Source organism: Poecilia formosa, unplaced genomic scaffold (assembly GCF_000485575.1).
Source record: "Poecilia formosa unplaced genomic scaffold, Poecilia_formosa-5.1.2 Scaffold2, whole genome shotgun sequence".
Taxonomy (NCBI): Eukaryota; Metazoa; Chordata; class Actinopteri; order Cyprinodontiformes; family Poeciliidae; genus Poecilia; species Poecilia formosa.
In genome coordinates, this window is record NW_006799941.1 from 1,541,872 (window position 1) to 1,555,445 (window position 13,574).

The following is a 13,574-nucleotide window of genomic DNA, read 5'->3' on the forward strand; positions in this document are numbered from 1 at the left end:
TTTTAGATTACGACGAGTCTTATAAAATGGGGAAAAGCGTCCCTTTGCGGGACCACTTTGCAGCAACTTCGAAGGCTTTTTTGATTTACCTCCCCTGTCATTTCATCTAAATGTAAAACATTAATGAATCCTACACAGAAAAAAAAGAGGAAAATTTCACTTAAAGACTGATGCCGGTGACAGACGGTAAGTCAAATGAGAGGGGAGGGAAATGCCTCAAAAAGTGTGAAAAGATTGCCACGTAACACACGCATTCATCAGGATTTGGCAAGATTAAACCAAGATGGATGGACGAACAGATAGATAGATAGATAGATAGATAGATAGATAGATAGATAGATAGATAGATAGATAGATAGATAGATAGATAGATAGATAGATAGATGAGAGTGTGTTTATGATTGCATGCAGCAGCCTTTGTTCTTTCGTTCACACCACTTCTGGAAGAAGAAAGCGAAGCAATGAAGGTCAGTTGCAGAGCAGGCTGCCAAATATAGCCGCTGTGTTCATGTGAGGGCCAGACTCTCCAGAACGACAAGCCCTGCTCTGACCATGCCCTGTAATTGAGGAGAAAATAAGGACAGAAATTATATGTTTATTTTTGACAACAATTTTAATCTTCTGTGCTCTCCTTCAGAAAATGAGACGCCTACAAAAAAAGGCGCTGAGAATCTGTTTTCTGCTCGTAGGCTCAGAGTTCAGTTTTTGAACTTTTTGGTGTTGCAATAAATTAAATTCTCAAGAACAAACCTTGTTTGGTGCTTCGAAAAATATTATTTCATTTTGAAGCCTCAAAAATAATGGAGATCAGTTTATTTCAGGAAGATTTTACAGTGTAGTTTGAGGTTGTTCTCAAACATGTAATGACAGTATATTTGCCACAAAAAAAAAAAAAACTTTGTTATGCATCGCTTCAAATGAGCAAAAGTTCAGCGTTCTTGTTGGACAAAGATCTTAATGTTATCTGTCTTTTTTTTGTATTTGTTAAATTGCTACTATGAACATATACTTCAATTCCTACACATTATTTAAAATAACAGTGATAACAATTTATTTGAAAATCTTAATAAACTGTTGACTATTTAGGTAACTTAAGGCTAAATATAATGTTTTATATATACCAGTTTACATTTTTTTTTTTTTAATAAAATACATATTTAAAATTGTGGAAAAAAAATAATCTGCCTTTACAGATGTCCTCTGTTTTTGCTTTGTTTTTTCAAAATGTTTCAAAAAAAAATGTCTACATAAGACAAACATATCCTGAGTAAATGCAACATTTCTTATCCTTCTGACTACCAGGAAAAAAATAGTCCAATCACCATTTTTTTTTAATCCCACAGTCTTTGTAAGGTAATAAAAGGTTTTATGCACTTACTATGTCTCTTCCCATAAAATGTGTTATTACTGATGAACGCCATTTTTATGAATTAGAAAAAGGTACGCACAAAAGTCCCACCCGTTCACATGTGGTATCATTGAAAAGCCCTAAATGTCCTCTCCAGATACCAAAAGGAATTAATTCAGTAGAATGCAGGGGGTGGGAGACATTCAAGTTTAGAAATGTCCTCTACAGAGGACAAAAATGAACTACTGGTAGTCAGGAGGATACGTTAAGTGAAAACATCTTTCCAAATCAGCTGGTTATAAAGATGTAATAACTGGTTGTGCTTCCCTTGGCTGTAACAGCTGCAGTCAAGCGTTTGCGATAACTGGCAGTGAGACTTTCATATCTCTGTTCTCCCACTCTTCTTTGCAGAATAGTTTTACTTCAGCCACATTGGAGAGTATCCCAACCTGTTTTACATCAAGCCACAGCAACTGAATCAAACGTAAGTCAAAATTTTACAAGGCAGCTTCACAACTTTCATTTTGTTTTTTGCAGTGCAATCAGAGCTGGGTTTACTGGTGTGCTTTGGGTCACTGTAATGCTGGATGACTAAAATCACTAGCTAACAGTCATAAACTGAAAGACGTTTTTCACAAGATTTGTTGCTTAAGAGGAAACTTCAGTTCAATCAATTACAGCAAATCGCTCAAGCAAAGCAAACCCAGGCAATCCCACAACCACCACCATGCTTGACTGAAGGCGGAATCTTTTTCTGAAAAGTTGTGTTCATTTTTTTTCCCAGATGTAGTGCTAACACTATGCAAAAAGTTCCATCTTTGTCTCATAAGTCCACACTGTATTTTCCCCAAAGACTCTGTGATTATCATGACAGTTTTTATAAATGTGAAACAGGTTTTTGTAATTGGTGTTCAGATGTTGTTGTGTCCTAAATTCAGAGCTTAATCTATAGCATTGGTGCAGCTATGCCAACAATGCCATAGCTGTTGTCCTGGATTATTTTGTGTTCTTCCAGATAAATTGTGGACGCACTAATGGAGTAATTTAGATTGTAAAATTCATGGTCTCCACTCATGGGAAGGTGGGCTCACTGGAGTCCCAAAGCCTCAGTGCTTTGTAGTTATAGGCTGAAAGAGATCAAGAAGACTCTATGTTATGGATTCCAGAGTTTCTTTAGATCAGTTCCTGATTTTTGAGAGCTTTTAATCTTCTTGGTGCTGCCAGACAGGTTTTACTGACACGTTTTGAGGTCTTTTTCTTCATATCTGCCCATTTTCAGGCCTTGGTTTACCTTTTGAACTCTAAAATAAATGTTGTTAATCACATGACTTAGTAATTTAACATTTTCACACTGGCCACGCTGGTTTGGATGGCTTTTTATCCTTAAATAAAAGAGCTTTTTGAAACTGTTTTCATATTTAGTTTTAAGTTAGTTTGATTATTTGAAGAGTTACAAAAAAGATCTGTTAATGTGTCTCTCTCTTGCATAGCTAGACAAACAGACAGATAATTTTTTTCTGTTGTTTACTCGAACATTTGTTTCATTTCTAATGAACCTCCAACATATAAAAGGCAATCTTTCCCGTCGTTTCCGCTTCTTGATGTTTGAATTTATTTTTAATTACTGTGATAATCTCCTTTTTATTTTATTTAACGACTTAATCCTTTTCTTCTCGACTTGCCTCTGTAGTGCAGCCTCTTTAACCATCGCACTAATGTCTGAAAATGCAGTTAACTACATTTGGGAATATTGGAAACAGAGAGAGGTTTTGAACCAGAATAATAAAACCTCGGATATGGAAACCGCAGTCTTGCTCAACTTAATTTCCTTTATTTGTGTGGCGCAGTCGTTCCCGACTCACAGAAAACGCACACGTTTCACATTTATTTCTCTGTAAGTTGCGGAAAAAGTTTAAAACGCGCAGTGAAAAATAATTTTAGGAAGAATACGTTTTCTTCTTTGTTCAGACTCCAAAGGACTAATCTCAGTTGGGGAAACAATAAATGAAACCGAGAAATTGAATTAAAGTCCATATGGTGATTGATGGGTAACCCGTCAACTCACACAGAATAGGGAATTGAAAACTGATTTTCTCTTTTGGGGAGGTGGGATGTCCTCGTTTTTTAAGCCACCAATCTCCGTCCGTTTCCCTCCATCTTTTGGGGTTTTTTATTGCCTCTTAGCAAGTCTTCAAAGAGCCCAGAGCCTATAATTAGGGGGCGGGCCCAGAGCGCCTCAAAACGCTTCCCCGCATTGGAGCCCGACTCCATCCAAAGTGTCCCGGGACTCAGAGCTGCGCCTCTCCCTCTGCCCTCAGCTTCCTAAAGGATTTAGTTTCTCAGGGATGGCCGCATCTGTTCTGGAGGTAGGGAATGTAATTGTAAGTACATTTTCTTCTTTTTGTTGTTCTTTTTCTTCTTCTTGAAACAAACCAAACTTGATGATGAGAATATTGTTACGTCTTTATTCTGAGATTTTATTGATGTCGCGTTATTAGGACACGCTGTGTTGCATGAATGTACGTCCTGTTACGTCAGGTATTACTGAAGAAAATCTAAAATATTTAAATCAATGCAACAGTTTCAATCGGGAAGAAAGTTTACAATTTACATTTGGGCTAAGCTTTATACGTCTGGGAATAATATTTTCTTCAGTATAGTCACTCCTACAGAAAATAGAGATTTAAACAATTTAAACAATTATTTAATTTAAACAAAGTTATTATTTCCCGTGGCTTAGACAACATCTACTTAAAAGGTTTAGAAAACCATCTCTATATATATATATATATATATATATATATATATATATATATATATATATATATATATATATATATATATAATCTTTATAAACATGGTAAAATATTATAGCAAAATTAAATCTATTCTGATCAACCCTATTTTATTCAGATTTTATATCATAATAATGTTAGTTAGGTGGTTAATCTAAATTTAAAAAAAAATTCCACCTTTATATATTTGTTGTCTATATTTTTAAAATTGCTAGAGTACAATATAATCGCAGAAATTATGCAAATGCATCAATGCAGAGTTGGTTTGTGTCAGTTACAAAGAAATAAAGAAACATTTTTAAAAATACAATATTTTCATCTGTAAAATGTTTTATTTTAAATGGTTAATTGGGCATCCTCAACATTATTGTAATTAAGGAAAACCAAAATTATTTGAGTATTTTGTATGTGTGGGATTTTATAGAATAATGAGTCCACAAATTTGAGTCTGCGTGTTGGAAACATTAAACAGTTGTTAAGGAATTTTAAGCACCATTAATTGTAAATTCAAGAGCAGCTTGTTAAAAGAGGCTTAAAATCAACCATGCATGATCCAGTGATTTATCAGAACATTTACAAGTTTGAGTATCGGCTGCCTTGACCTCTTTGTAAATGTTGAGAGCAGAAAAAAAGCCAAATGTGTCAGTCAGAAATCCGTTTTTTATTAGAGCTGACACTTACAGAGGCTGTGGCAAGCAGCCATATCCTGCAGACAGATCGTTTCACTCTCCCCCCCTTGTCTTTTTTTTCTTTCTTTTTTTACTATTTTGGTCTCCAGGAAGACGCACGCTATGGATCCAGTCCTCTGGCTATGTTAACTGCTACCTGTAACAAGTTCGGTAGCACCAGCCCCATCAGGGATTCAGCTACACCCGGAAAAACCGGCAGCTCTCCAGTGAAGAAGCAGTACACCATGACCTCTGACCTTCAGACAGCAAAGAACGGGCGGGTGTCGGACAGCAGTGGTCTGACGGACTCCTACACCGGCTCTTTCACCACAGCTGGAGGAGGTGGTGGGCTGCTGAGTCCCACTGGAAGCCCTCCACCGTCGGCTGGGGGGTACACATCAGAGTACAACCCTTTCTCCCACTCCTTCCAGACCTCTGTGTCCCAGGACCCGTCTCTTTTAGTGTCCAAGACCCATGCTACCCCGGCCGACTGCCTCACCAGTGTCTACACCTCTCTGGATATGACACACCCGTATGGCTCCTGGTATAAGGCTGGGATCCACCCCGGCATCACTGCTGCTCCAGCCAACGCCACTTCCTCCTGGTGGGACGTCCACCCCAACTCCAACTGGCTGTCAGCGACACAGCCCCAAGCTGATGGGAGTCTCCAGGCTTCACTTCAGCCTGTGGCCCCACAGGCATCCCTGAGTCCCCAGCTCCCGAGTTACAGCTCCGACTTTACACCACTTAACCCAGCCCCGTACCCCTCTGTTGGACTGGGCTCATCCTCACACCTCCTCCAACCTTCCCAGCACATGTTGCCCCAGGACATGTACAAGCCCAAGCCTGTGTCAAGCGCTGGGCTAATTGAGAATTCAATGGGCCTAAAGCCTGCTAGGGGATCGGGAGGCTACAGCGGAGGGGCTACACCCAGCCGGTCTTCATGTGACTGCCCCAACTGCCAAGAGCTGGAGAGGCTGGGAGCGTCTGCCGCCTCCCTGAGAAAAAAACCTGTGCACAGCTGCCACATCCCAGGCTGTGGGAAAGTCTATGGCAAGGCTTCCCACCTGAAAGCCCACCTGCGCTGGCACACTGGCGAAAGGCCTTTTGTGTGCAACTGGCTGTTCTGCGGGAAGCGCTTCACCCGCTCTGATGAGCTGGAGAGGCACGTGCGCACCCACACGAGGGAGAAGAAGTTTACCTGCCTGCTATGCAACAAACGCTTCACCCGCAGCGACCACCTCTCAAAGCATCAGAAGACCCACGCAGACTCCGCAATGCAGGGCAAAACTGTAGCCGTGGAAGGAGATACGGACCCTCGGACCGAAGACACATCTGAGCTCAACTCCAACGCCGTGCCAACCAATCCTGTCGCTGACCAAATCGCCAACGGGGATGAGAAGACCACCACACCTAATGGAGTGGAAAACAGCAGTGGTTTGTTGGAAATCTGACTGCCTTAAGTTTTTCCTCTAGCATTCTCTCCTTTTTGAAATAAAAACAAACTATAAACTGCAATCGAAAAGAAAAATTATTCAAGACAACGTTTGGACTCAATATAATAAATGACTGAGCGTGCAGCAACCACATGCAAGTCCAAGAAAAGGCATGCAAGCCTGCATCCATACTACCAAAATTGTATGCAGACACACTGCCAAATACACAACCAAAACCTTGATGTATATGAGCACAAATATTCCACGCACACGTGCACAATTTGCATGCACAATAATAACTATGAGCAAATGCACAAGCATATATAATGCATTCATGTATGCATGGGCACCCGCAAAAAGTGTTCCTGCTCAGACCCACATACGAGTAAACATTCTCATGTGGACATTTAGCAGTCTGCACACATTTTCTGCCTTTTAAATGAGACAAACCACTGGGGAAATGTAATCTGCAAAAGCAGAAGGAAAAAAGCTCCAAGGCTGCAAAAGGAAAGAACAAGACTTATGGTCGGGATGACGGAGTTGATGAAGCATTGCATGCCTGGAGTGAAAAAAAAAATCTGATATAAAACTGCACTCTGATACTTATTCAATATTCCTGAAATGGACAATCTCACATAGAGCTACTTGTTGTCAGAGACGCCGTGATGAAGGTGTTGCATTGTATTTGCTGTTCACTTCCTACTTTGTCTAATTTAATTTCATATTTACATGAATAGTCTAATTTATGTTTTAAATTATACAACAAAGGGGATTATCTTACATGTTGTGGGACATATTATACCTAAAGGGAAATGAATGGTTGAAGCTGGCCAAGAAGGAAAAATATGGTGCATTAAATTAAGATTTTTTTTTTCTTATTTATTAGTTATGAGTTGGAATTTAGGAAGTATGTTATTAAAGTTTTATTTATAGATCTTGAATCTTTTGTGTGCATTACCTAATTCTGTAACATTTCTCATTGTGAATTCTTCCACACCATGCAAAGCAATGAATAAAAAAGGGTTTCCTGGATTGTTTAAACATACTATATGTAATAATAACAATATATAGATTTTGTTAGGTGATATTTTTCTACTTTTTTTTATGCCTTTTCTATTTTTCCTCATGAAAAGATGTTTATTTTACTGCAGCTGGCAAAAAGATTTATCATTTGGTCCACACAGGAGTTGCCAGAGTTCGCTGTCTTGTTGTGAAATGTGTTTAGAAGAGGCTGTAAATAGTGTTAAAGCAGAAAACCTCAGAAATGTACACATGTACGTTGAAAGATTCCTGGAGCAGAATCATGAATTTATGGTGCTTTCAAGAGTAGACAAACTGAAAACAAGTATTTTATTTGATGGTTTTATTTTCTATTCAAAAGCATTCTGACTTGATTGATAAATAAACGAATAATTAAAAATATGTCATTCCTTTTGCATTAACTTCACTCCTCTGTGCTTCATCCTAAATCCCTCCAATCGATGAGCTTCTTTCCACATCCTTCTACATCCTTAGACCCAAGCAAATACTTTCATTATCTTTTACAGTAAAAAAAAACAACAACAAAAAAACAAAGCCATTCACTGAATTGAAGTCTTGACTCGACACAATGACCCCCTTTCAGGGAGCCACTGTAGTTACACTCAGGACAATTATTCCACTCTGCAGCCTGAAAGGGGTAATTATGGCGAGCGATGCTCCAGCAGAGTCCGGAGAGAGAAGAAGAGGGGATTAGGACAGGAGAGCTGCGGTTGCACTGTTTATGGAGGGAGGCGGTCAAACAAAGAACCCCAATTAGGGCAGGAGGCATAAAGAAAGATGAGATCTGGAGAAACAATGCAGAGAAGAAGTTAAGCTGACCAAATTTGCAAAATTTGTGTTTTGCAAATTGATTTGTTTCTTGTGTGTGGTTCTTCACCGGGTTTCTGCAAGAGTTAACGGTCACAACAAGTGGAAGTTCATCTTTTCCTGTCCGTGTTACTATCTGGCTTTTCCAGACTAATTAAAATACCTCAGGAGGGAGGACTTCATGTGCTGCCTTAAAAGTTATACCACCTAACAACAAACCAAACTAGACCTTTAAACATAAACTCTGCGCAGTTTAGCAACAACATAATTAAGTCGAATTTTACCTCACTTGTTAAGAGCTATATTGGTGCAGGTGATTTTGCATTATAATCAGGAAGATTAAAAAAATTCACAAGAGTGTTTCTGCTCTGTGAGCTTTTTAAAAGTTTGAGCTTTTATGTGGTGCGAAAGGTGGTGCACAATTTGAAGAGGGAGAAAAAAGCTTTTTTTATACACATGTTCCATTTAACTGACAGGTTGGACAATAAGATGACAGAGCTGCAAAGATCCTGCAAAGAAGGTGGAACCTTAGTTCAGTGGAAGAATGTATTTACAGAAAAAATAATTGCAGAGCAGCCAATGCACTTCAGAAAGTTGAAGAAGAAAGTCATTGCTAAATGAATCTATGTGTAAGCTTATGGATGGCTAAAAAACTGATGCTGCAAAAATATTCTGAACTCATGCTGTGGGGATTTCTTTACCAGGTACTGGGAAGCTCATCAGAGCTGACACTAAGAGAAATGGAGCTAAATACAAAGAAAAAAAATCGATATACAACATCATTTTTTCCATTTCAAAATTTTCACAATTGCACAATTTTCTGTCTATCAAATAACATCTTGATAAAATGAGGAGATGTTTGTGGTTGCAACTTGATGAGATGAGAAAACTAAATGGATTAAATACTTTTTGAAGGACCTGCATTTTTCTACCAGATTTATAAACCTTTCAATTTAACTAAAACAGAATAAATGATAAGAAAGAAAGTCAACAAAGCACTGATTATATTGCATAAGAAGAGACCGGTACAGCTGACGCTCTCTGAAAGCTTCCGACTCTTCTGCTGCAACATTTACACTTCCCAGGCTGGATGGTTCCAATTTAGGGCTTCTAATAGGCTGTAGTTGAGGTCAATTTATATAAAACGTCCCGGGGCCGACTTTGTCATCAGGGACCAATATGTTTACGGTGGTCTGAAGTGGGTGCACGGTCCAGTCCACAGGATAAAAGGCAAACATGGGGAACAGGGAATGGGTTGGGTGTGTCAGACCAGCAAATGAGGGTGGGGTTAGGGGGAGGGGGTTAAGAAGATGGTCAGTGGCTTTTGAAAACCATCCTCTGCTACTGGTAGTTTCTGTCTGTCTAAAATACACTCCTGGTGGTGGCATAATGTAGCCTTAGCTTTATTTTTACTTCTTTTATTTAGAAAGCCAGGAAACATTAAGTGTCGCTTCAAACAAGGTCATAAAAAGAAAAATATACACGCAGTGACACACAGAGGCCGAAGCAGAAACTGGACAATCTGTTCCATATGCTCTTTACCCACAGATCCCCATTTACTCCATTTAGAAAATCAAATCACTGCAGACTTAATAAAACTGAAAATAGTTATTCCATAGGATCCCAGAAGAACCACCTGTTAAAGCCATCACACATCTCATTTCCAGTCTAACAAGAAGAGGAAACTTTAAAACATTTTCTCATGCTGTGTTTGGTTTAACTCTCAGACTTGATGAGTTACGCAAACTTACTCTAAATGAGTCACTCCTACTTGGATGGGGATTGCAGACTTTAATCATTTTCTTTTACAATGCCCTTCAAACACACACGCGCACACACACACACATATATATAATCTCTTTCTATATAAACATTTTTTTCACATCCTTGCTACAAATATATCCTATTGACATTTGATTATTTGAGGCAGACAAACAAACAGTGGTGCACAACTGAAAGAAATGGTTAAACGTTTTACTTTTATATCTCAGGAAAGTGTGGACAGCACATATTTTTAGCTCCCTTAAGTCAATGTTTTATAGAACCACATTTAATGGTGATTATAGCTGCAAGTCTTTTAGCGTTAGTCTAAGATCATTCTCAGTCAGTTTGCATGAAAGTTTGTCTGGGCATTGTTATTCAACTTTTACCACAAATTTTCATTTGAATTTAGGTCTAGAGTTTGACTGGAACATGCTAGCCCATAAATATCCCCATGCATCTTCCTATCAACACAGACCTGCTTCCCTGCTATGAGTTCATAAAGGGCGTTAATTATGAGGTTGAACAAATAGCTGTCATCTACAACTCTATTTTAACTCTTTGTTTGATTTTATAACAGCCCTCTAGCAGGTTTGTCATTAAGTATTTACCTCCATCCATCCTTCCATCAACTTTGACTAGGTTCTCTCTGTCCCGACTGAATCATGCCCTTAGAGTGAAGCTTGCACCAACATTTTTTGCTAATTAAATTGTGTTTTGAGGATGATGCACAAGCTCTGATCATAAGACATTCATCCTCATGTTTGGTGTATCTCTTGTGGCCACCTGCCAGCAGAGCTTCTTATTGCTTTCTTTCAACAATGACTTTCTTCGTACAGAAAAGGCCAGATTTATTAAGTGCATGAACACATTTTTCCAAATGAACTGTGGATTCTACAGCTCCTGAAGACTAACCCTAGGTTTTGTGGATGCTTGTTGGATTAATGCTTTCATTAATTGCCAGGATTTATATTTTTGGTGGATGGTCATGCCTTGGTAGGTCTGAAGTTGTACCATATCATTCTGTCTTTTAATTAAGATTCAGAGTTTGGAACGAATTGTTTTACAGCTTAAATCTGCTATAAAACTAATACATAGCTTTATTTCTAACCTGTTTATTTCTCGATCTTCATGATGCTGATTGATTAGATTAATGTTCTCTAAACAAAACTCTGAGGCCTTTAGAGAACAGCCTGGTTAGGGGTACCAGAATAAAGGGGCTAAATACAAATGCATGCCATACTCTTATTGTTCTTTACTTATTTTTATTAGTAAAAACTGTTGAAAACTATGCATCACTTTACTGCTACTGGTCTATCTGAAATGCAACAGACTGAAAAAGTAAACAAATGGTGATTAAAGCATCTTTTCCTCCTATTATCTGATCCACATTGCCTTGTCAAGTAAAACAACTGACTGTGATTTGACATAGCCACAGGCACAGGCACTTGTGCATTCATGGTAGGAGGGGGAAGACAGGGAGCACAGGGCAAGACAAAAGCACAGGTGTCTGCAGGTGTGACTGGGCCTCTTTGACAGGGAAACAGATAAAGACTGTCATCAGGCCTCAGGGCTCAACAGCATGGCTATTAAAAAAACAAGGTAATGCTTTGTTTTGTGCCAGAGAGGTAAAGGTAAAGTGACCAGAGTGAGCCATAACATGACCCAGAGACCAGATGGGTTCAGGTCAAAGAAGACAAAGGTTGAAGAGGAAAACAAAAGAGATTAAAAAGGCCAAAAGTTGAAGAGGCAACATTACCTTCCAGGTGTACGTTGGTGTTTTCCTTATCATTTTAGCCATTGTTTACATTTCTGGATAGGAAGCAGTAGAACATTAAATAGTCTTTTTTTCTCTATCCTGCTACGTACTTGCAAAAGTTTTTTCAGTCTCATAATATTTCCACACTGGTCAGATTTCATCAGTTCTTATCAAGAGCACAAACTTTAATGTAGTATATTGTGTTATATGCCTGCATAGCTGTCACATGGAAAGAAATGGTTTCCAGTTTTTTTTTACGACTAATAAATTCAGCTACTTCTAGTAAGATAAACCATAAGTGTAACCAATTGCCTTTCGAAGTCTCCTATTTGGTTAACAGAATCCACTTGTGCAATGAGAGCATTACCAGAAAAAGCAGCCAAGAGCCCAACTGCAAGTCTAGGCCAAACACACACATGCATTTGTATGTATGCGTTCGACATGCACACAAATGCATGCATGCCAATCTTTTTGAATTTTATTACAAGGTAAAACATTTAATAATCTCCTTTCTGCCACAATAATGTACTACGTTGTGTTGGTCTACCACATGAAATCCTACAATACTGGTTGTGTGAGGTACCATCCTGCTTCTCCCCCAACAAAATAAATTACAAATAAATACAGTATTTGCCAAATTTCATTCATCTTCACTTTTTAATCAGACACACATTCATGTCTTGCATCATCACGCCTGGAGTGCTTTTCATTCGTGCTGCTCTAATTATATCCTTTTATGACATTTAAAAGCCCCTAAGAACTGCCCTTTAAGTTTAAAGGGGATCCTTGTTTGCTGCCCAACGCACCAAACCCTCCACCAAAATGAGACCATTTTGTTTATAGGTACAGTGTGAGGGTTGTGGGTGACTCTGTGCCCCTTTATAAGACAATGTGCTTCCCATTTAATGGCATCCGGATGACAAATTGCTTCCAGGGGAAAATTAGGTTAAGAAAATAGCCTGTGTGACACGTAAAGGCATATTTTGTCTCCTGAAGAGGTCTGACATCCATAATTTCCTTTATGCGCAGCAGTAGGTGCTTTTAAGATTCTTTGAAAAACCACGTTTGCTCCAGAGACTTCTATATTGATAATTGTGTGCTTTGTTTTTTTGTTTTTTTTGGAGGGGGTGGGGGGGTTTCTCTGTTGGTGCAGATAACTTTTAGCCGCAATGGAAATTTATGTCCTTTAAGAGACTGGTGGTCTGATATCTCTTGAAATTGGATTTGGAAGCCCACTCAGAAAACAATTAAAGTATTGACATACTTAAATAGTGTTCCTTCCTTTTTCAAAAAACTACATCCCAGTCCTTTTCTTGCTTTCCCTTTGTTATTATTTGAGTTAAAACTGCTAAAGGGACATTATTTAAGAGCCAATGTGCAGGGAGAGAGTGGTGGAGGTGCAAAAACACAATGTCCTCAGGAAAAAAGGTACTAATAAAAAAAACACTAGGGAGTCCAGCAAACCAACAATTCAGTGGCGAGTCCGAAAAAAAAAAAAGAGCTCAGCCAGACAGCAAATGATTTTGAATGCGGATGAAGTGATGAGGAAACAGAAGAAGGAAAAGTTAACCGGGCAGGAAGGAGTGAGACAAAATGGAGAAAAAGAAGTGAGTGATTTGGGTTGGAAGCCGGAGCAGGGAGCCGGGGTTGGCAGGGTTTTGGTGGAGGAGTGTGGTGGTTCAGAAGTCCTCCAGCACGAGGCGCCAGTGTGTCCGGTGGGGGCCCTGACCATGAGCTGCCTCACCCCCCAGAGCCACGGCCACAACGCCCCCCTCCCACTCTTCACCCGTCCAACCCAAAACCCACTGGCAGTCAGAGCTTCACTGAAGCTGCTGCATGTTTATTTAATATTTTCAAGAAATTGAAATATCTTTGTGGGTTCTCTCACACACACACACACACGCACACACACACACACACACACACGCACACGCACGCAGACGCACTCACACACAATTA

At 39.2% G+C, this 13,574-nt stretch overlaps 1 protein-coding gene across 2 annotated transcripts; it reads left to right on the forward strand.

Moving 5' to 3' along the window:
• The first annotated feature begins 3,594 nt into the window (after positions 1-3,594).
• On the forward strand, positions 3,595-7,669 carry sp7 (Sp7 transcription factor). Of its 2 annotated transcripts, none has more exons than XM_007548800.2 (2): positions 3,595-3,729; positions 4,922-7,669. In XM_007548800.2, the coding sequence occupies exons 1-2, from the start codon at positions 3,694-3,696 to the stop codon at positions 6,263-6,265; spliced, it is 1,380 nt and encodes a 459-aa protein (XP_007548862.1). In that variant the 5' UTR covers positions 3,595-3,693; the 3' UTR covers positions 6,266-7,669. The 2 variants fall into 2 exon arrangements, with proteins under 2 accessions (XP_007548862.1, XP_007548871.1); XM_007548809.2 differs by having other exon boundaries at positions 3,595-3,714.
• The last annotated feature ends 5,905 nt before the right edge of the window (positions 7,670-13,574 follow it).

Coding starts and splice junctions, on each gene's coding strand:
- sp7 (XM_007548800.2), top strand. CDS start 3,694: ATGGCCGCATCTGTTCTGGAGGTAGGGAATGTAATT. Junction 3,730..4,921: donor TGGAGGTAGGGAATGTAATT/GTAAGTACATTT, acceptor TTTGGTCTCCAG/GAAGACGCACGCTATGGATC.